The sequence below is a fragment of the Orussus abietinus genome, unplaced genomic scaffold, assembly GCF_000612105.2.
Source record: "Orussus abietinus isolate OABI.00-Male unplaced genomic scaffold, Oabi_2.0 scaffold67, whole genome shotgun sequence".
Lineage (NCBI taxonomy): Eukaryota > Metazoa > Arthropoda > Insecta > Hymenoptera > Orussidae > Orussus > Orussus abietinus.
In genome coordinates this window covers 219408-242424 of record NW_019394243.1, presented here as the reverse complement: position 1 = coordinate 242424, position 23017 = coordinate 219408, and the positions used below count along the sequence as shown (strand labels likewise).

At 42.0% G+C, this 23017-nt stretch overlaps 1 protein-coding gene across 2 annotated transcripts in view; it reads right to left on the bottom strand.

Moving 5' to 3' along the window:
- Positions 1–23017, bottom strand: part of LOC105695933 (probable G-protein coupled receptor CG31760) — a 140523-nt gene that overhangs the window by 86642 nt on the left and 30864 nt on the right. For both annotated transcript variants that reach the window (XM_023432538.1, XM_012418006.2), the window contains exon 2: positions 19916–20099. In XM_023432538.1, coding sequence (XP_023288306.1) covers positions 19916–19971 — 56 coding nt within the window. In that variant the 5' untranslated portion in view covers positions 19972–20099. The remainder of the gene's footprint in view (positions 1–19915; positions 20100–23017) is intronic.

Sequence of the window (23017 nt, the reverse complement as noted above, 5' to 3'; positions counted from 1 at the left end):
GCTATAATTGGGCTCGAACCGATACCCAAGGCTGGGCCATAGATGGTTGCCATCCTCGAATCCGAATCGTTTGTAGATTTTACGTCTGACTGTCCTCAATACATTTTCCTCTACGTAAAACGAATTTCGAGGCACGAATAAAATTGAAAATAGCAGGAATAATTCGGTGCACTTCGAAATTGTACTCAAGAGTTTAAGAAAATGTTGCATTATTGCGTGATAAGAGATTGTGCGCAATTTCTTTTAGCTAACCTCGGACCGAACATCCGCGGCGATACCTTCGGTTGACTTCGAGTAAAAAGGCGAAGATCCCTCTTAAAGGAAAATGGTGGAGGATTTCCATCGCTCGGCTTGTTACCAAGGCTTCCACCCGAAAGCGCATTAAATCTTGGTGGCTCAGGCTTTCGAGCCTCCCGACGAAAGTTGCCCCCTCCTCCTTGCCTTATTTTCTCCTTTTTCCTTTTTTCTTTACGTTAGTAGTCTCTTTTCCCCCGGTTACTTTATGGAGCACTTTGCCGACGTACCGCAAAGCGCAATGACGGACGTGTTCCGTTTATTATTTTCAGTCCCCACTCGCCTTAGAACCTTTTTATGTTCTGACCAAATCTCGATAAAGTGGAACGGAGGACATACACGAAAGCTCTCCGGAGTACCTTTCTCTGCTTCTCGAAGAGTGGCCTTCGTGTAGTATTTTCAAGAAATTCTGTCCCATTTGGACGTTTCGACGAAAAGTAACCGAATGGCGATGAAGCGAAGGTGAATAAATCTGGAAGACAATCGAGTATTTTCAGACAGCACATCTACCGTAAACGTGACCAAAAGATGTCTTTTTCAAGTAATCTTTTCGACATGACGAAGAGATATCTAAAAGATGCCGAACATTATATTTTGCTAAACAAATCAGACGTAATTAGACACACCCGTACAGGCATAATGTGCAATGACACGCAACGCATCGCATTGCTAACATCCGTGTGGGATCGATTTCATAGACTTTATATACAGCGTGTAGTAGAAATGGTGGTCAAGGTTTAGACAGCGCTATCCATGTTGAAACAGGAGTCGAACAGTTCTGTACTATTTTTTCCTACAGTGCATAATTTTCCTGTAATAATTAATTAAAGCACAGTCAACCAATCGCGTTCCCCGTCGTCGTTGTGCTACCTGGGTTTTTTCTTCCATTCTAGTCTCACGTCAAATACTCGAAACCAGAAAACAGAAAAAACCCTTCGAGAGAAAGATAAAGACTACGAAATCATCTTTAAATATTGAGCGGAGTTTTTAAATGTATTATCTACCAGGTAAGAAACGCGTACTTGTCCTATGAATTATGTAACGAGTCCATTTATTTATGTAGTTTGGTTAAATCCATTTTCGCTGCTCTTCGAAGCATTATCTCCGAGGAGTATTCTTGAGTAATTCTGCATCGTCTCAATTAAAGGTAAACCAGAGGCGATCGAACGGAATCGAATAAATTTGAAAGGTAACAAAATGTTCCTTCTTTCAGTATAGTCTCAATTCTATATATAAATAATCGAAATACAGAAATGCTTCCTCGAGGCAAACATTTACGAAATGGCGTGCGAGTATTAATTGGGACATTTATATTTTTCTCCCGTTTAATTGAAACGTACATTTATGAACGATGAATGATTTATCTTGTTTGTTTAAAATATTCGTAATATTTGTAAATCCGCGGCATTGTAAAAAAGTCGGAGCTGTCCAGTCGATTTCATAATATTTCGAAGTCGCTTGTACATTTACACGTGCGCGTCAATAATTTCTGCAATTGCGTGTCACTGCATCTGTGCTTTCCAAATAGGGGAAATTATTTATTAAGCTGCGTAATTATTTTCGACGAATCTGGTATAAATAATATGATAAACAGATTCAACCGTTGAAACCATAAACAATTTTCAAAGGTTTAGCTCATTACCTACTCATTACCTATATTACCTACTCCTACCCTCTTTAATGCTTCTTTCTGAGCGCTTTTAAAATAAAAGTGAACGTTTATTCTCTAAAATTGGGTAGGGGAACTTTTATACCGCTTACAGCTGTCAAAATCATACATCAAAGTTTGACAGTTTTTAGTTGATGAAATCGTATATGAAAAATGGAGGGAATTGACAACATTTTTGATAAAGCGAAAGCTCGTGAAATGATTACAGCGCATCAAATAAATACCAGGAACTTTTGAAATCGAACACGGAAAATAGGTATCTATCTTCGGTATAGCTAGTGTCAACGAATGATATAGATTTCCTATTGATGTATGGATATTCTATATATCTATAAAATCTGTTATACCTATTGTTCCGCGTGGGCACTCATTTACCATTAACCAAATCCTTTTCTACTAGCAAGACCCAAAACATTTGCGGAAAATGCGCGTTTATCGAGGTGGTCGACTCTTCGAGCGGTAACCAACTCTCGCAATTGGATGATTTCGACTGACCGTGGAACTTGATTGACGACAGAAAAAGCCGGCAATTAAATTACAGCCCGTCAGTCACAAGTCCCGCGCTGAAAAAGGCAGGTATCGCGCCGTCGCTTCCGGAATCCTCAATAATTTAATCATTTCGACTGAGCGACTTTCGGCGCGACGTTCAGTCGCAGCTGGGGCGGAAGATGGAATTACCGCGGTGGTGGAACTGGCACGCGATCGAACGGCCCGGAAAGCGACAGAATCGGGAAGAAAAGGGGAGAAGGGAGAGTTTAAAAAGGAGGCTCTCAAAAACTTGCGATGGAACACCAAACTTTATTGTCTGAACCTTGTACGCCTGAGCTCAGGCTTCGGCAAGAGCAGCTGATCGTGACGACTGCGAAAACCCTTTTCGATGACCCCAAAGAAGATGGTCATTTAAAAATAGTAATCATTTGTTATTTGTCGGCTTCCAATCCTTTGATTCCTAGCAGCAAATATATCTGGAATCTATTAAAGATATCCCGTAGATACAAGCGTCGAATGTGTGGCATCCATTCGAAGACTTGTAGATATGTGCGTCCAGTTCAGTGGCCAGGTCAACATGGTGTACCGAATTGTTTTACCACGAGAATATCGTGAGGGGATGCAGAGACACGAAGTGACTCCGCGAGGTTAACGATAAAAAATATCAATATTTATTGATATTTGAGAATGTAAAGATAGCGTCGGAACGTCAGGTCAGGACACGGTGCGTTCGCTTGAACGTTTCGTCCTTGACGCTCCATTCTCCGAGGTGAAAATTGGGTGGAAAGGAAAGACGGTACTTACCTAAAGTACCGTCGCGTTCTAAAAAGTAAAGTAAGGAAAATTTTTGGACGCGGAAAACCTTGGCTTTCGCCAATATCTGCATCCCTGGGCCTGCGACTTTGGGTGCTGGCAAAGAATGCAACATACAGGTAAAAGTGCTTGTGAAGAAAATGATTTTTAGAAATTGCCCGTGGTAGTGTTGGAGAAGCCGCCACAATAAAAGCCCTAAAGGTCCTAATACCCGTGAAACTTGTTTTTTTATAAAAAATTAAAAACACATTTAGAAACAAATTAAAAAAAAATAAAATTTCATGGTTATCAGAGTCTTCCTTAGGTTCTCCATATTCAGATATTAAAATTTCAAACGCGTCGATACGCCTAGTTCGGTGAATATTTCATAATCAAGACCTCTCGAGAGTATATCACCTTGAATCCGAACATTTAATTCGGGTCGTTTTAAAAAGTGGTCGGTCGTGTTAAAAGGCAACAAGCTTCGCATAGTTTGAAAAAGTTCTCGAGGCGTCCATGCAATTCTCGGGGAAAGTGGAGACCCGGAGGACGTCGAGCTCGGCATTTTGGAATTGGTTCTCGGGCATCTGGAAGGGAGAAGGGAGAAGGGAGAAAAGTTCCTTCACCCTCCTCTGGAAAAGCCGAAAGGTGGAAACTCCGGCGGAGCTTTCCTCGCCTTGTGTCAGCCAACTCGGTCCCGCTCGATTCCACGGGAGGCTAATTCGGAATTAAAACCGAAGAGTGGAAGGAGGAAGAAAAAAGGAGAAAGAAAGGGAGACGTTGGACATCGCGAGGAGAATTCTAAAGTCCGAGAAGAAGCGCCGGCGTCGTAACTTTGTGCCAGCCAAATCCGGGAAGGACTCGTTTCTCCTGGAAAAACGGGGTAACGAGTAAATCGCGAGACGTTCCTTGTACCTTCCTCTGCTTCCTCCATTCCTTCTTGGATAAATCACCCTTTCGTCCTTTTTCCCCGTGCATTTTTTCATATACACGGAGAGTAAAAATGTTTAGGTCAAAGACCCTGGGCTTTGTCCGAGACATATCACTGACTTTAAACCCGAAAGTTATAGTATTCTAAATGTTTTACTCACCCTCTTACAGAAAGAAACAGAGGGGGAGGATATGAATATACCTCACTTACATGTGAATACAAAATAGTGACATGTATAATACTGACCCCTTGCCAATTCGTCAAAAGAAAATTCAAACACGGAAGGTGGAGAAGACCGACATAAATTGTAACATTTCTTACGTTTTAAATGCTGTAATTTATTGTAACGGCTTTTTATGACAAACTTGGTGAACATATGAGAAATCTGTTTTGTCGTATTGTTCCATTATTAAATTTCCAAATAAAAGTCTAATCTTAAACTTTTAAGAAATTAAAAGTTATCCCAAAAGCTGGTCTTCTCGATAGCCAAACTGTGTTGCGTATGTTCAAAATGTACTTCTAGGATGATTAATCCAATACGGGTCAACACAGTCAGAAGATACTTTACAGATATGGCAGAATTTGATCCCGACTAAAGTTGGTGCTCGTACCCAAAGGTCGTCGCATGTGTGCCGATTATAGTCGACGCCTCTACACCCAGGTCGTCGCGCGGATGCCGACGATAGTCGGTGCTCGTAACAAAAGGGTCAAGTCACAACGCGACATTGGTTCGTGCAATATTTTTTGTAGATGTACGTAAACCGAAATGATATTCCGTTAGAAAGCAGTCGGGGGCGGAGTAATTCCCTTCTATTAAAAAGAAAAAGAAAGAAAAAAAACCAGGGGACGCCCCAAAACGCGAAAAAACTGCAAGCTTTCATTTCCGCTCAACTTCATATCCGAGTTATGTGCATTCCCGGGAAACCTTGCGCATTTTCGCCTCTCCGGAGAAGCCAGCGTCTCTTTTCTTGGATTTCTGTCCTCCCCGAGGTAGGATTCTCTCTGTCCTGGGGTTGTCGGAAGCGAAAGGCGCCCACGAGCCCAATTTTTCCGCTCCCGCAATCGGGGCCGCCGGCGGAAACCGGGAATCGTGGACGTCTCGAATTCGCTCCCTTCGAAATTCCCGGACGGTCAAGGTGACTCCGAGCTGGGATCCAGGAATCGATCGAGACCCGGTTTAACGAAACTGGAAACGACGAATTAAAGGTCCTGCCGTTAAGGACGGAAATTTCCTGCCTTTTGCAGGAGGAACGAACGTTTGCCGCGACGATTCGATCGACGGTCTCGTTTAAGGTCGAGAAGAATTTGTTCGACTATAAAACTGACTGAACACGTTTGGAGAAATTCTAAAGAAGGATTTCTCGGGGAAATGGGAGCCCGGAATTCGTGACATTTGGGATTTAAAGAGTCCCCCTGGTAGCTTCGCTTCCTTTCTCTTGGATTCTTCCGAATGGAATGGAGTATTGGATAAAAGTGCACCAATTCGGAAGAGGAGCTAACTCCCGAGTTATTTATTTGAAATTAGCAATTGCTTAGCCAATGAATTAGCCAATGTATTGACATTGTTTTGGGAAGAAATCTTGGTTTTCGTGAAAAGACGTCGTAAGACCGCATCAGGAAGTATTCCGTATCCGAAGGAATTCATTAGACGAAATTAATCTCCCTGATTATTCCGAGAAATCCTCGTGTGAACTGTTCTTTTTATTTCACGCCTCGTTAAAAAAGAGAATTGTATTCATTCGAAATTGCAGGGGCAGAAAAGTGTGTTAATGACCTGGTTTAACGCGGCGGAATAAATTCCACTTTAAGCAAATTTAATTGCGGTTATCATAAACCCCGAGTGGTTGAATGTTGCATGCCCCGATTTAATTAAGAACATGTGCCAACCGAAATTCACCGTGTTTGATCGGGTGGTTATTAAACTGGAGCTTTATTTGCGGAAACTGCGGAAGTAATGATGACATACTCTGGTCTCAATATATGCTTACTGAAGCACAGCTCCGGGTTAATACATTTATAGAATTACGTATGGTATAAATAATAAGTATTGTGATATCATAATTTACTATTAAAATGCATGGACAATGATTTCGAACGTGCAGCTGCTCATCTGGAATAATTTCCTCATGACCGTAAATTCAAATTACTTTAATTCAATATTTTACGGAATTTGGAGTCAATTCGAAGGTATCTCTCGTCGGATTTCTCCATAAACCGAGACTCGGTTAAAGTTCATGATAACCGTGATTATTCACGACTAAGAATAACTATTTCTGTTTAAATTTACTTTCAAACTAGTTCATCGATATTTTCCGTTACAATGACAACTAATTTTTATTCCGGCATTGCGTCGTGTAGAGTAGGTACTAGGGGAGACCGGGACAAGTTGACGAAAATGATGTTAACATTGGTAAATTGACCAATGATGAATTCATAAAATTGTTATCGTTTACTTAATATCATCCTTAATTTTATCGTCCATTCCTTCCGTCACAATTTAGGGCGTAAGTACCGAATTTTATATTAATTCAATTGTAGTATTCGTTGGCGACACTGGAAGCTATCGTGAACAATCACTAGCTGTAAGTATGTGTTGTAAATAAATGCGTTCTAGGGTAAGAATTGTGTTAGGAGAAATGGTGTCAGGTTGGTACTAATCGAGGAGGAAAATTCGGGAATTTAACAAGCGCGCCGCGGTACCGACCGGCGACCAAAAGAATAATAGTCAAAATTCGCCTGCCCGAAATTTACTTCACTGCATTTCGAGTACATTGCGTTTATTCCAGCTACGGGGGATCGGGGTACTTTTTATTTAACGATAGGGCTGGATGTTTCGCGAACAATGACCGAAAACAGCTACTAACCGAGCGTTTTCCCCGCGAAATGTTGCAGAATATGCGAGACACTCTCGATGCTTTATTTTGGCCCGTAACCGAATTGCATTACCTACAACGTTTGTGGGCATTTCGAGTTTTCCATAATGCGAAGTATCTCGTAAAAGGAGATTTATTTCTTCAGCTACGCATCAATTAAGATGAAATACTCTTACGACATCCATGCGAGACATTTACGATCCTCGGGGACGATTCTGCCGCGCTTGCTGCATTTTCAGTTGTTTATATAAACTATTATTTCGCACCTAGTACAATAAAATAACGTATCCGCTTCATTAAAGAGATCACGAGCTACGAACCCACCGACTGCAAACCGAAAACTCGTTTGATTTGTAAATGACAGATAGTTGGTAGCTTCCTCAAAGAACTACAAAATTGATCGGGGCTGCTGGCTTCAAACGCCGTGCAAAAATCACGGCCACGTACAAGCTTCGCCATTAAAAGCCGACCCCTGCTGCTCCATATAAAAAATTCGATAAAAGAACCCTCTCGGCCATCATTTTTTCCAGAAAAGGTGTAAAATCTTTGTAAAGTACGAGCATGCTTGCTCGTTCCTTTCGAAAGAACGATTTAAAGCGTACTAAAGTTCTCCTTGCGATTAGAACCCTTTATCTTATTCAATCCACAGTAAGATTCATAAAAAATGAACTAATTCATATATTTATTTATTATTCGAATATGAGATCAAAATAGTTATATGGAGGCAGAAGAAATACTTCCACCTCGGATACTATGTTTCGGTTCCCATCCAAGTCCCTGGATAATTCCCCAAGACCCTTGAGACCCGGGTAAAACGTACATTGTCTTACTTTCAGCGCGGACGAAGGACTGTTTTCTTAAACTTCGAATAAACTGACCCCCTACAAACTTCGCGTTCCGGATTCGACCAGAAACCATAGTAGCTCTCTTTTCATTCTCGTTTGCTAACTTCTCCACGATTTCACCCAGAACGACCTGCGAAGAACTTAAATCGGTATAGGGAATCAAGTTTTGTCAAGGGCAATCATTGACAAATAAACGGTACCCGATGAAAACCTTATTCTCTGAATAATTATCGTTATCAAGAACCTTTTCTTTAAGAGGGTATGACACTTTTGAAATTTAAAAGAATCGGTTTTAACATTTTTTTGCAAATCCCTATAACTACGTGTCTTCCGCGAATATAAGCTGTCTTCTATTTTGACATTTAAGTGCCCAAGATACAATTAAGCCACGGCGCAATTTTGGCCCAATATTGTTCATCACTGATTAAAGTTAGGCAATAGAATTTGGCTCAGACATGGAATGATAAAGATTTCGACAAGGGCGGACTTATTAGCCATAGTTGGACCACAACCAATGTTCCACTTTGGACCATAGACGGCAGCTATTCTCAAATTTGAATCGTTTACACAAGACATGACTGTGGAACCTAATAGGCTTGATGCGAAGTTGATCGGTTAATTAGTTTTTGAATTATCCAACCCGCCAGTTTGAAAAATATAGTTTCAAGAAAAACACGTTTAGTAGTCGCCTCGGGATCAGTTCAATCTTTTATCTATTTTTCTATATTTTATTTGTTCTGCAAAAATTGAGTCATTAGGTCAGAAAACGTTGCGATTACGGTAGCACTCACTTCATAACTTAGGATTTCTGACAATCATTGGTCGGATATCTTTACAGTTATTTGCGATATTTTTCAGATCAAGATTAAGCACATTGAGACTGATATGAGGTACAGATGACTTGAATCAACGTAAAAAACAGAATTTCTAGTTTGAAGAACACAAGCTATATATATGTAAATATTGAGTAATTTATTTATTTTTAGATTTTAGATTATGTAGATAGATATAGAAGATATTTATGCTGCGAAGACGATGGAAAAGTCGAATGTACCAGTGTTCGAACAGCCATTATTCATGGAACGCTTAATAAAAGTAAATATTTAAGGTGGTGTTCGACCACTGGTACACTTACCTTACGTCAAAGTTTTCTCGCGAATTTGTTTAAAACCATGTTGCACCCAGGCTTCCATCCCAGCAAACTTTCTGCCGTGAAGTCGTCGCCGGATGATAACGAGAGGCAATAGAAGTTTCCGATGGCACCCCCGGTCGACGCCGAAGCACTGCTCGCGAGCTCGCGCCGTCCTTTGTTCTCCGGGCGCACACGTCCTCGCGGACCCATCGAGATTAGACTGCACAGGGAACTGGGAAATTCGTAAAGAGGCTCGCAAAATTGCACCTCGTTACGACCAGCCGCGACGCCCTGGTACGCTCGCCGGGCTTTATGCTTCGGACAGAAATGCAACTTTTTACGACGCCGAGGACACTTTGCTCTTAATGCTGGTCTCGCTGAAGACACATCCGCGGATGTACCAACACTGCTCCCCTGGGAATAAATGTGCGGCTCCACGCCATATTTTACGGGTTGAAGTGACGCATTTTTTGCTGATACGACTCATTCGGGGAGCACATTATGTAGTTAAGGTGAAATGAAACCCCCCTTAACCCAGTCGATTCGAATAAGACTCTTTCTTTTTTAAGGCTGTTGGGTCGAACTGTCCGAAGCTTCGACACGTAACTCGTGAACACCTAGGAATTATCCTGATCCTTTTAAAATTTGAATCTTTCAAAACAAATTTTTAACTTAGCCCAGACCAGAACCAAATGGCGTCGAACTCTCATATTTCGATCGATATACAATTATTGAAGGCTTTAATATGAGAAACGAAAGGGTCAAGACAATTGTACGACAATTTAGAACACTCTGGTAATCGATAAACTCGCATTTGAACGGGATAGAGGCACAGAAAGTGTTTCATGCGCTTCTAAAGGAGTTTGTGGAGCAGGACGAAAGTGCGTTTCGTTTGTGGAGCAATACGTCGTCTTAATTCAAGCACGGCTAAATCCTTCCATTGAAAATCTGGTAGACCGCAAATTGCCCGAGAAAATCTCTATGGCTCCGAAAACCATCCCTCATTAAAAGAGAAACAGGTCGTCGTTTCTTCCGCGTTTCCGTTTTCTGTCTTATTTTCCTGCCGGAAATCTGGAGGAGTCTCCGTCTCGAATCCGTCGGTCGTCTTGGAACGAGGATTTGAAAAGCTTGGTTGCTCCTTTGCGGAGAAAATACGGGACAGTCTTAGCCTTCTCTCGTCGCCGTCTTTAGCCGCGAAATGATGAGTTTGGGGAAAGATAGTCCCGAGTAAAAGGTATTGCTTTTAACCCTTTCGTTACGAGCACCGACTATAGTCGGCATCCGCGGGATGACCTGGGTGTACGAGTGCAGACTATAATCGGTACGCATGCGATGACCCTTATGTACGAGCGCCGACTTTAGTAGGGAATGAATTCTGCCATTTCCGTAGAGTGTCTTTTAATTGTATTGATCCGTATTGGATTAATCATCCTAAAAGTACATTTTGAACGTACGTAACACAGCTTGGCTATCGAGACGAGACGAGAAGACCAGCTATTGGGATAACATTTAATTTCTTAAAAGTTCAAGGTTAGACTTTTATTCGAAAATTTAATAATGGAATAATACAACAAAACAGTTGGTATTTAATACTTAAAAAAGTGTACATACAAAAGGCAGTCATGGAGGTGTTGTTCAGGTGGAAGACGTAGGTTCGAACACCGAAGACTGACGAAGCGCAATGTGCACCATTTCGGCGCGGGGTCGCGTTCAATGCCGGTTATCTGGCGGAGTGGACTGCCGTAATGAAAGGGTTAAGGTGAAATGAAACCTCCCTCAACTCCGTCGACTCGAATAAGACACTTTTTTTAAAGCTATTGGATCGAACCGTCTGAAGCTTTGACACACGACTCCTGAGCACCTAAGAATTATCCTGACACATTCAAAATTTGGATTTTTCAAACAAATTCGTTAACTTAGTCCAGACCAGAACCAAAATGGTGTCGAGCTCTCGTATTTCGATCGATATATAATTACCGAAGGCTCTAATATGAGAAACGAAAGGGTCAGGACAATTGTACGACAATTTAGAACACTCTGGTAATCGATAAACTCGCATTTGAACGGAATAGAGGCAAAAATCGTGTCTTACGCGCTGCTATGCTAAAACGATGGGTATACTAGGTCTCGGAGTGAAAATTAAGTCGATACGGAAATCACAGATGTCGCAGGGGATCTCTAGAGTTTTACTTCAACTTCTTTATAATTATTCTACGAAAACGACTTGTGGAGTGTCATTTAGTACAATACCCAATATAATTCGACCCAGTTGTCAATATAAAAACGAACGTCGGCAACACGGGTATTTAGAAAAGTCTTTTTTTACCGATGTCGGTCAAGTTCCCCGAAGTGTTTCGCTTCACCTTAAATACGAGTTTTCGTTGGGTGACCCGTCGGAGCCCAAAAGCCGCCCCAACCCTTTTAGTCGACCCAAGCTTGCGGTGTATCTCCCTATAACGTAACGCAGGGGGCAAGTTCGTTGTGCATCTCGCAACGCAACGCGAGGTGGACAGTGGCGAGTCGTATGCACCTCCGTCCGAGTGGCCTCGCATGAATCCGACGTGTTCGCGAATAAACCCGGCATGTTACGGCCAACTTGCGGCACGGAGGGTCAGGGAGAAGGCGAAGCTCGAAAAAGCCGCGGACAATCCGGCGCAACGTTGTCCGTGCCACCGCCGGTCCAGCTGAGAGAGCAAGTCGAGATATCGCGTATCACCCTTGGAGTCCGACTGCTCCTCATGGTCCAAACCCCATGTTCCAGGAGCTTTTCAGTGGACGCCGAGGGAGGAAATAAGATATCCGCGGGTGCGACTCGATCTCTGACTAGTTCTTCCGGCCCTCTGGCGACTACTGAACTGGCGCCATATACGCCAGGAAGTGCGACAAAAGCTTCGCGGAAATGGGTTTATGCGCTGTCCAGTAATTGGGTATAAAGTCGATACAGACAGGAAATTTGGGGCAATTTCAAGTTGAACGGTAAAGGGGGAAATAAAGGATCTTCGAGACTCTTTTTAGATCTTTTAGAGTTGCTTCTATCCCTCCGTAATCTACCGAGGGATGATAACATTATGCTTCTGCCATCCTTTTGAAACGGTACGTATCCACGGAGAACTTTAGTTGTTAATAAATTATGGAATACAAAAGAATAGCGCTAGATTACAGGAAAGGTTCAAGGGCTGAAGATAGACTCGGTGGCGAATCGATTCCTTTACGTTCTGAAGATTTTATTCCAAACATTTCCTTTTCCTAAAGTTGACAGATCGAGATGGTAAACAAGCATTGTTGGCAAATGACGAGAGGTCGGCTTCGGGAAAAGGCGCCTTATTTGAAAGAATAAATCTTCGCGAGAGGTATTTACGTCGCGGCTAGCGCTTTACCAACACCCGGCTGGCATCTTCGTCGTTCTTTAGGATTTCCCTGTCGCAATCCTTGCCTTCGATATCGCCGGCTGGAGATTGTCCGTTACGCGGTATCGAGCAAACAAATTACAAGCTGCCCCGGCTCCTTCGATCTTGGGAGCTTTTCTCCGCCAAGATGAAAACCTTTGCGCGAAGAAACGTCAAATCTGGATAACCGGTGGCACGTCCACTCTTTGGGGTTTCAAAGATACTTTCCACCTCATGAAACTATTTCTTTTTCATTCTCGTCGACTTCGCGAGTCCCTTCACGAAGTTTTCGGCAATTCGAGTAGCCTGCAAATCTTTAGAGGAGAACGGGGTATAGAGGACTTCGTATTTATTCTTGCTATGGGTGTTGCCACCTGTTTTCCGTTATTATGCATTAAACGTCATACCATTTAATAAGTCTTCGCTGAGAATTCCTCGTTTCGTCGGCAGGTCTGGTTGCAGGTTCAAAAAAGATGATTTCTAAGTTAAGTCTTGCAATATCTTTTCATTTAATTTTCATTACCTCTGAAACGATTGATGATAATCCGTATTGATTTACTGCAGACATTTAAAAGGGCCATTAGTAAGACTTTAAAAGATCATGTTAGTTTATTATCATCAAACATCCGAATACCATGATCTAAATTTTTTGTCCAAAGGGTGCGCTTGAGGCAGAGAGACTTAGCACGATGTCCTTTGTGCCCCTTTGTCAATCCCATGTACCCAGTGACCCTATGAAATCCTAAACTTCCGGAATGGACATTTTAGAGAATAATACGAAGAACACCGCCTATATCAGAGGATTCCCCAAAAAGGAATTCTTTAGATTTGGTCCCCGAATTTTGAAGCATAGTGCCGATCTTGGGTAAAAGAGGGAGCTTTTTCCACGGCAATGCCGTACTCGAAAAATAGGATCCTTCGAGAATGGCGCAATCCCACTTGGTCGACGATCGGGGAAGTTCCTTCCGGCCCTAAACCAATTCTATCGTTGATTTTACGACTCGCGATCGGAAGCTCGGGGCGATTAGCAAGGGTCGATTCGGGTCAGCGATCGGATGATCGAATGATCCCTCGCGGCACGAGAGCAGACCCTCTGCAGAGGGTTCTAACTCCTTATCGAGCCACCCCCGCACGCCAGAATTGAGATTTTCGATAAAACAATTGTCGGGCTAATTACTACACGGGTGTGCTCTCACGGGTGGCAAAACTCTGCTTCATGGCTGCAAATTAGATCCGGTTCGCTCTGCTCCTCGGCGAGTAATTCGTTCGAGGGCGTAGCTTTGGAATAAAGGGAAACTACTCCGAGCCCTAAATGAATCCTTCGGCCTAAACGCAGGGGCATAAACCCCCGGACGGAAACGAACAAAAAGTATATATAGAAAAAGGAACCTTCGCGTAGTACCCAATCAAGGAGTCGATCGATACTGGAAGTAATTACAGCTACACTCCTCGGAACGAATCATATTACCTCTCAATTTGAATAAAAAAGGGGAAACAGAGTCAGTTCATGACCTTAACGACCGACGTCGCAAGGAGGAAGGAAAAAGAAGGGAGAATACCTATTGATACTGAATACCGAGACCGGGGACAATTATTCCGTTTTCACGCGAGTGAACTGCAACTGGACGAGAATTTAAAAAATGTAATAAATATAATGCAATGCGAGATGATAATGGCTCCGAGAGGTACAGGCACGGTAACAATTTGTATATTAGGTCCGCGTTGATATTTTCAATGCACAACGATACAAATAAAAATCAAATAAAATCCCTAACGAACAAGAATTTTTTAATCGGACTTAAAGAATCACATGAATTTACTGAGATTTAACGTGAGCGTAATTTAGTGATATGACTTGGAATCTCTCTCCGGCACGTACAGGGTAACCGGCAATGCCAGATTTGCGGGACAGGAATGAGAGATTGTCGGGAAGGAATTCCTCCGAAGACTTGCTGCTGGGTTTCTCTCAGGGGGTATTTCGGTATATCCAGACTCTACTCCGATCCTTTAAAGTCTTATACTTGGAAGGAATAAGGCAGGAGATCCTCGTAATGCAGCCGCTCTCTGTACACGCCAGGAAACGTCGGCGACCGCCCTGGATCGTAAGGTCGCACAAATGCACAGGCTTAATTCTGGGATACCCATTTTCTCGACAACCTTTATCGAACGGTTGCCTTCCGCCGTATTGGTCCTTTCTCATTGTGCGCGAAAATAGGATCGAAAAGACAATATACCTCCTGGAAAAACATAGAGACGTCTCAGAAAACACATTGGCTCTAAGACGTCCAGTTACTTCACGATGAAACGCAAAAAGTGCTAGGCACTCACACCGATAAGAGTAAAAATTCATCAACTTTTTTCAGTTCAAATCAATTTATCGACTTGAGTACAAATTTGGGAAATTTATTTTCCCTGCGAGAGGTAACTGTTGCGATAGAGATATCTCTTTTCGCATTACCGGTTAACCCTTTCGTTACGAGCGCAGACTATAATCGGCACCTTTGTGTACAAGCGCCGATTTTAGTCGGGAACAAATTCTGTCATATCCGCAGAGTATCTTATGACTGTATTGACCCGTATTGGATTAGTCATCCTAAAAGTACAGTTTGAACGTACGTAACACGGTTTGGCCATTGAGACGAGACGAGAAGACCAGCTACTGGGATAACTTTTAATTTCTTAAAAGATTAAGGTTAGACATTCATTTGGAAATTTAATGATGGAATAATACGACAAAACAGTTGGTATTTAATAATTTGAAAAGTGTACATACAAAAGGCAGTCATGGAGGTGTTGTTCAAGTGGAAGACGTAAGTTCGAACACCGAAGACTGCCGAAGCGCAATGTTGCACCCTTTCGGCGCGGGGTCGCGTTCAAAGGCGGTTGTCTGACGGAGCGGACTGCCGTAATGAAAGGGTTAAAGAAGGTTCGTTATGAATATTTTATACCTCCTGTCTCGATAATTTAAAAACTCTCGGTGGTAGCCAGATCGAAACCCCTCCATTGTCCATTACCCGGCAGGTTTCGCAAAATGTAGTAAAAGTACTCGCTTTAGATTCTAGCCATGAACCACTCCGAATATTTAAGGATCCCGATTTCGGAGCAAAAAGAAGTGACGATCCGATTGAAACTTTTCAGGCAATTCGTTATCGAAAGCTCAACACTTTTGCCAAAACTCCAAGATGCTTCGCTTGGCAGCTTGACCTAAATTTTAAATCGATACATGTAAAGGTACTTATTTTGTATTATTTGCACATTCGATCCCTTTTCCGAATCGAACACGATCTTTTCAAGTTCGCTAACAAACTTTTAAGAATAAATTAAATTTGAAATTAACTCTGCTTTTCCGGAAGAATACTTCTGGAAATCGTAGTCCCGAGATAGTCTCAAAACTCTCGTCTTTATTCGTTTCCTTATCGCCAAGTGAAATCGGATAAAAGCATTGCCATGGGACTAATATAGACTAACTTTCTGTACCTTCTCCAAAACCCCAATCTACAAAAAGTTACGAAAGCGATCATATCTAATAGCCTTGGCCATGTTGAAAGCATAAAAATAACACGATTTTTATTGCCAGATAAATACTTATTTCCTTAATTCCCTAGACTTCAATATACCTAACAAATAAATCCGAATTTCTATCTCACCTAAATAAATATAAGAACTTCTATTAAAAAGAGAAGGAACCGAGGGAAATATTCCAATAATATCTACAAAACTACAAGAAAAAGAGTGAAGAATTGAACTTGGCCTCTTTGCGCCTAGCTCCGAAAAATCTTTTCTTGACAGCAATCTTGACTTCTTCGTTAGCGAAAGCGGATAAGGATATCCGTTCTGCATTTCCGACGACAAAGATATCTTCGCGCCTCTGATTTTCAAGTTTGTATCTGTGGCTGGAAGTTTTTCTCGCGATAGAAAGCAACATCTGTCGACGGCGATAGAGTCAAGATTTCAGAAGAGATCGATGACGAGCATTGTCCACCAAAATCCGCTTAACGGACCGATCTTCTTCGACTCGGCCAAGTGCGATTTTCCTCGAGAGCCCTTCAACCGAGCGTCTTCATCTTCGACGTGCTTTAAGGTTCTTCACTGCCCTTAACGCAAGATTTCAAGTGCGGAAATCAAGTTCGAATTCGATCGCCTTGTTTCAGGGCCATTCGTAATCCTGCGTTTTCATATTGCATATGTCCTGTCTTCGAATATCTGAATCCAGCCTGTGAACGTAATATAAATATTTTTCTCAGGAGAAACTCAGAACACTTTTCCCATCATTTTACTTTCGTAACCCTGAAACATATTTCCTTAAAAAACACCTTACAATCGACGTCTATATGGTGAGTTATCCACTTGGGTGTAAGGCATTGAACCAAGTCCAAACGAGACCGTTTCAGATCTATCGGCGTTATTCCAATCGATCGTTTCTTCCAGTAAATGTAGTTTTTCTTTAGTCGTTTCTGGATTTCTTTGGAAATAACACGTTGAAATATATTGCGTTGAAAAATTAGCTTGAAACTAGGTACGGGGCCAGTTGGAGTTTCGCTCCCAATTGCCGATTGTCGCGATCGAGTCTCGTACTTACTTTCTGCGCCCACCTTCGGGTCCATCCATGGTCCATTCGAGTCTTCGCCTCGCGGAGTGTCTTTCATTTCCAGCACCCTCGTAATCGGTTTTCCGGGTCGAGCTTTGTCTCGCTTTTCAAGCTTGGACTCTTTGCTTGCCGTGGCCCTCCTAAGCCACTCCTGCAGCGGCTTGCAACTTCCGAGGGATTTCTTCTTTGTGCGGCCATATGTATGGACGTCTTATGTTCTCGTGTATATATGTGTGTGTGTTTATTTATTTATATACATTTATCGCTCGAGCTCACGGGTCCAAGATATGCTCCCAAGGTACCAATCTCTCGAATGCGCACCTTCACGGACGATTTCGAGATCGTAACTAGAGCCAAACTCGTTTTGAAATTGAAATCCCGAAGCAATACACCAACCGGGGAGTCAAAACTCGAGACCACCGGAGGAAAATCCAATTGGCTATCGACCGGTGGAATTCTGCGTCCAACGATAAAAATTGCAGGACCGCCTCTTCTGGTAACATCCCTCTTCAAAAACGCGCCATCCATCGCTTTTCTGCACTCATAACAAATGCACGCGCCATTACGTGGCACGTTTACAAACGCGTCATCCCGTGAAGGCTTCCATCCCGGATCGTTGTATAAGCTTGGCATTTATTTTGGAAAGCCTTGGACCGTCCTGGCGAGTTTGGGGTGACTCGGGGTCGATCTTGAATACCCCTAGGGGTTCCCTTGCAGTTGGGGAAGCGAGGTCGCTAAACCGCGTATCATGTAAATCTCAGCTCCCGGAACTCCCCGGCATCTTCCGGCTCCTCTCCAGCTTGCTATGTATGCTAAGTGCGTTTTGCAAGGACATTTTTGAGCTCCTATCGGCGATGTTACCGACTGTAGGGCCACTGAATCTAGGATAGCCGTTTCCGCGGGACCTGGGCCTTCCGGAAGGATAAGGCTTGCTCGTGGGTTCTCCCTCTTTTCTTGGGGCCGATTTTCCACTTTTCTCTCCTTTTCTTTGGCGTATCTCGGCAAATCCGCTGTCTCGGGGCGTGAAGCGATGGACGGGCCGCTCTTCTGGGCTACTTTGTCTTCTCTGCGCGAATCGATACGACGTCGTCGACACGCGCCCCAAGAATCTCGTCAACCCATCGATTCCGGATTCGGTGGTCGATTCTTGACTTATCGTTTTGCAGATTTGCAAGATGAGCAATCATATACAGAGGAACGGAACGACGGGGAACAGAGGGCTTAATTCATGGTAATTGGCGAAACCCAAAAGGCAAGAATCCCCGAAAACGTGGAAATCGTCCTTACTATGTCAATAGAATAAGAGTTTAAGGTGAAGTCAAACCCCTCTCAAATCAGTCGATTCGAATAAGACACTTTTTTCTTAAGGGTATTGGATCGAACCGTCTGAAAAGTTGACACATGACTCATGAGCACCGAGGAATTATCATGAGACTTACAAAATTTGCATTTTCCAAACAAACATTTTAACTTTGCTCAGGCCAGAACCAAAATGACGTCGAGCTCTCATATTTCGATTGATAACCAATTATCGAAGGCTCTAACATGAGAAACGAAAGTGTCAGAACTATTGTACGACAATTTAGAACACTCTGGTAATCGAGAAACTCACATTTCAACGAGATAGAGGCAAGAAAAAATGTCTTATGTGCTTCTATGCGAAAACGATGGGAATACGAGGTCTCGGAGTGAAAATTTAGTTAAGACGAAAATCACAGAGGGCGCAGGGGATCCTTCTGCAATGAATTAGGGCCTAAGAAACCATGAATTCAGAGGATTTCTGGAGTTTTACACATATGTTTTAATCATCATTGTACGAAAACGACAGGTGGAGTATGCTTCTTAGTACAATACTCAATATAATTTGACACAGCTGTTAATATAAAAATGAACGTCGGCAACGTAGGTATTTAAAAAAACCTTTTTTACGTCGATCAAGTTCCTCGACTTGTTTCACTTCGCCTTAATAAAGGAGGGAGGACCAACGTAGAGACTGGGAACGGTGGATCGAAAACGGTCTGTTAGAAATTACTGAGCAAGAGGAAAAAACAATTCCCTCGACGAATCTGACTGCAATCGCTTTGGTTTCGGGCGTACCTCTCGATTGACGATCGTTAGAGGGTAACCCCCGTCGGAGAGGGGAAAAACATTATTAAAAAATTTCCTTGCTCGTAGATGAATGAGAAAGCCAACAAGTTCCTTCATTGGAGCATTTTGCAGGCAGAGAAACGAATTCATATTCTTATCCGATTTGAATCAGCATATTTTTTTTATAACCTGTCTCTGGCTGATGAATGCGGAATCAATGCTGCAGATGCTTGCAAGTTCTTTAAAGCTCTTCTAAGCTTGTATGAAAATGACATTATGGCAATTGACGGGTTTAAAGGACCCGACCGCTTCTGTTCAAATTATGAGGGAGACTATCGATAATCACCGTATCGGAAGGGAATGCCGTGAAACAGGATTACCGCAGGTTTATTTAGGTACGTACATTCGCTAATTAAGCAACAATTATCAGGCACATATTTAAAAAAATATGTGTATCGATAATTACATAGCTAAGAGCAATCGAACGAGGAACGGAATTCAAAGGACACCTTCCTTGAGAACGTGCATACGTGCTTTTGGAAACTACAAACAGTAATTATAGAACGGTATTGAAAACTACGGCTAAACCGCTCGCGATATCGTTCAGACTTATGAATCAAAGGAAAATATTCTTACTCGAAAATGAAAATGAGAATATATTTTGTATTAAAACCGTGCTGGATCATTTAGGCCGTTTATGCCATCTTTTTCCTTACGTAACTTATTGTTAGCAGGGTTTTAACTTTCTTATTAGATACATAAATTCCCTAATTTAATTTGTCTCAAAATGAGATTTGCTTTTTTATGAGTAAGGTTTGATGTACTTACTTGAAGAAGTACGTGTCATTGACGTAGCCGAAAAAGGGAACAGTGTAGGTCAGCATCCAAATGTTGCCTCCTCCGCAGTCGTAGTACGGCTTCGACCATCGTCCGTCCTCGTACCTCACTGTCAAAATCTCGTCCTCCGAGCGCTCCGTGTGCGACGTCTCATTATGCCTGTACGTGTGGAAGCCTGAAAGCACGCAACGAAAGCGACACATTAAGGCGGTCGTATTGTGTGATAGGTCCAAAAAATTGAAAAATATTTTATTTTATAAATTGCTTCTATAATATGTCCTGAATACGAAGAATAAAGGATTTATCGATATTCAAAGTCGGTGGGTAGTTACAGGTGTAGAACGAAGTAGGTGTTCGGAGAGAGGGGTGGAGCACCGGAGCCTTCGTTATGATGAATTCAATGAATTCAATGAATTCAAAGAATTCTACCTGCTACCTAAGACCTTTCTATCTAATGCCCATGTAGAAGAGAACCTAAACTCATTTGAGATTTATTCCTGTGTTAAATGAGATGCTACAGGAATGATTAGTTTAGTTTCGGCTTGGCGTTTGTGCGGCGGGTATTTAAAAATTGCATTTTTTATATTGGCTGACACGATTTCTCAAAAACTCCTGAATCGATTTTGCTTAAAATTTATATGGGATGTTCAGTACATTTATGGTTCTCGCTCTAAGTAGGATAATTGCGATATCTGTCATAGTTTTTTTTGAACAAGCTTAAAAAGTTGAAAAGAAGACAAAAATCGGAACTAAATTTTCAGAACCGTGAGAAAAATTTAATTTTCAATATTTTCATTTGATCCTAGTTCCGACTATAGCCGCAGGTCTACGGATTAAAATTCCATTTCATTTTTTGATTTCCGATAAACGGAACAGCCGAGATCATGTCAGCCTTCAACCTACTTCTTTTTCACATGTACGTCTTTCGACCGCTGTGAAGTCGATTCCAATTTATAAGTTTGCTCGAAAAAATTCTGGGTGACTGCATAAATGTTAATAAATATATTGTAAAAATTCCAAGATGGGGTATTTTCCTGGTTCCTTAAAAAAAAAAAAAATGACAAAGGAAGCGAAAAAATACAGCCGTCACCCGGTACGACTGCCTTAAATCGATCCCCGATTTTCTGCAAGTGCGACATCCGTTAAAAAGCCTAAATTCGCTTCCGATAATCGAGGAAAGTACGCGTCCACGAACGAAATCCGATTCATCGGAAAACGCACGAAACGGGCCAAATTTAATCCTAAATGGGATCGGATCGCATCAATGGGATCCCAAGTATTACGGCGTAATCCCGCTTATTATTTGTTGTCACGAAACTGTATAAGTATCTAGATTATTTGCACAATTCTTTTAATTACGTTTTTTTAGAACTGTAATTTATATTTATAGTTTCTAACTGAAATAAACATTGTACAAGTGCATCCTCCGCGTTTCCCCCTTTTAAAATACTTTATATTTTACCATTTCTCAAGCCTTTGAAGTATGATGGGCTTCATTACCCAGAAATACCTTCCTTCAAATGGGGGAAAAGTATTTTTTTAAGTACCATTTGACGTACGTTTTTAAGGGAATAAATATATTTAATATCATTTTTCTGTATTTCGGAAGGGAAGAGGCTCACGGATAAGGAGAGACAAGTGACTGAAATTTCGTATATCGCTTTGACATTTCACTTTTCCACATCCCGACCATATAGGTACAAACTGCATTTCACTGGATGGACTTTCGAATAAACGACGTTTTACGCTATTGGATCCTTGCATCCAAAATCAAATCGATTCGGGCATTCAGGGGGTGCTTTCTCGTTCACGATTTCCCAACTTTCCGGTTTTGGGGCAAATCCCTAACTCTTTTGGGGTGAATCGCCTCCCGGATCCCGAATCTTCGTACTTCTCTCTTGTGCATCGGCGAGGGGGAATTTCCATCAGAGTAATTGAGGGATCTCAGGTAGTTTACTTTAACTAGATTCTGTGTAAACAATCTGGGGTCAGTCTGTAACTATTGATTTAAACAAATGGATTCGGTCAACGGATAGGGGAATTTAGGTTTGCGCAAAAAGGATTCAAACTTCATCAAGCTGTAAAGGAAGACTCAACCCAAACGGTACGACGACTAAAATATGTCTAAAATATGACGAATTTCCCGAAAAGTCATTTCGTCATTATAGAATATTGTCGACAAAAAGAAGACGAGAAGATGTTTTATGCATCTTTTAGACAAGACGAAATTCAAACATCTTTTCGTCAGCTTATATTTGGTGTTATTTTATTTTGAAATTTTGAAATTTGTTAGGCAAACCGATGTCAAATGGACGTCTATTTCAGAAGCTTGTGTGATGTATTTATATGATCCCTAGGAGAAATGCTTATAAATTGAATTCCTTCAAAGGGCGTGATATTGACAAGAAGAGGCACAAAAGGAGGGGGTGTTAGGTCCTGGGCGGAGCTGTTGAGCCAGCAGTGTTCCAATATCTGAAACAGTTGAATTTATGAACCTCATTCTACGTGTACCTCTATGGTTAATCATTTTCCCCACTCCCCATAAATACTTGCTGACCCGTTTCCATCCAAAAACCAAGACGTGTACCCTCAGTAATTCCAAGACAGTGAAAAATAATTGAATACTTCATTGGGTACGTTCTAAAAATGATTTCGTTACTAGAGACTGTCCAGATCTGAAATATTCTCAGATTCACGAAGGTCTGAGGAAAGAAGGGAAAAAATGGAAAATGTTTTATATCCTCGGTTACGAGCATATTTATTTCAACCCTTTCTGTCATCAAACCACTTCCACCTGGCATGAATGGCACTAAAACGTTCATTTCCCGTACTGATCGACATAAACGATGGACCTGACGAGTCCTGTCGGGCCCTGATGCCCTCCACCTATTATCCGGTTAATATTTCGACTGACAATGAAGCTCATTTACGGAGCACTGTAAAACCCCTGTTTTACGACCGTTACATCCTCGTTCGTTCTTTATACCCCGGTTTATTCATTTTCCTTTCTTCTCTCGGTCGCGTGGCTTAAAATCAAACAATACCGCCGACATGACGAGTATTTCCTCCTTTACCTAGGTAAAGGGGTCGATC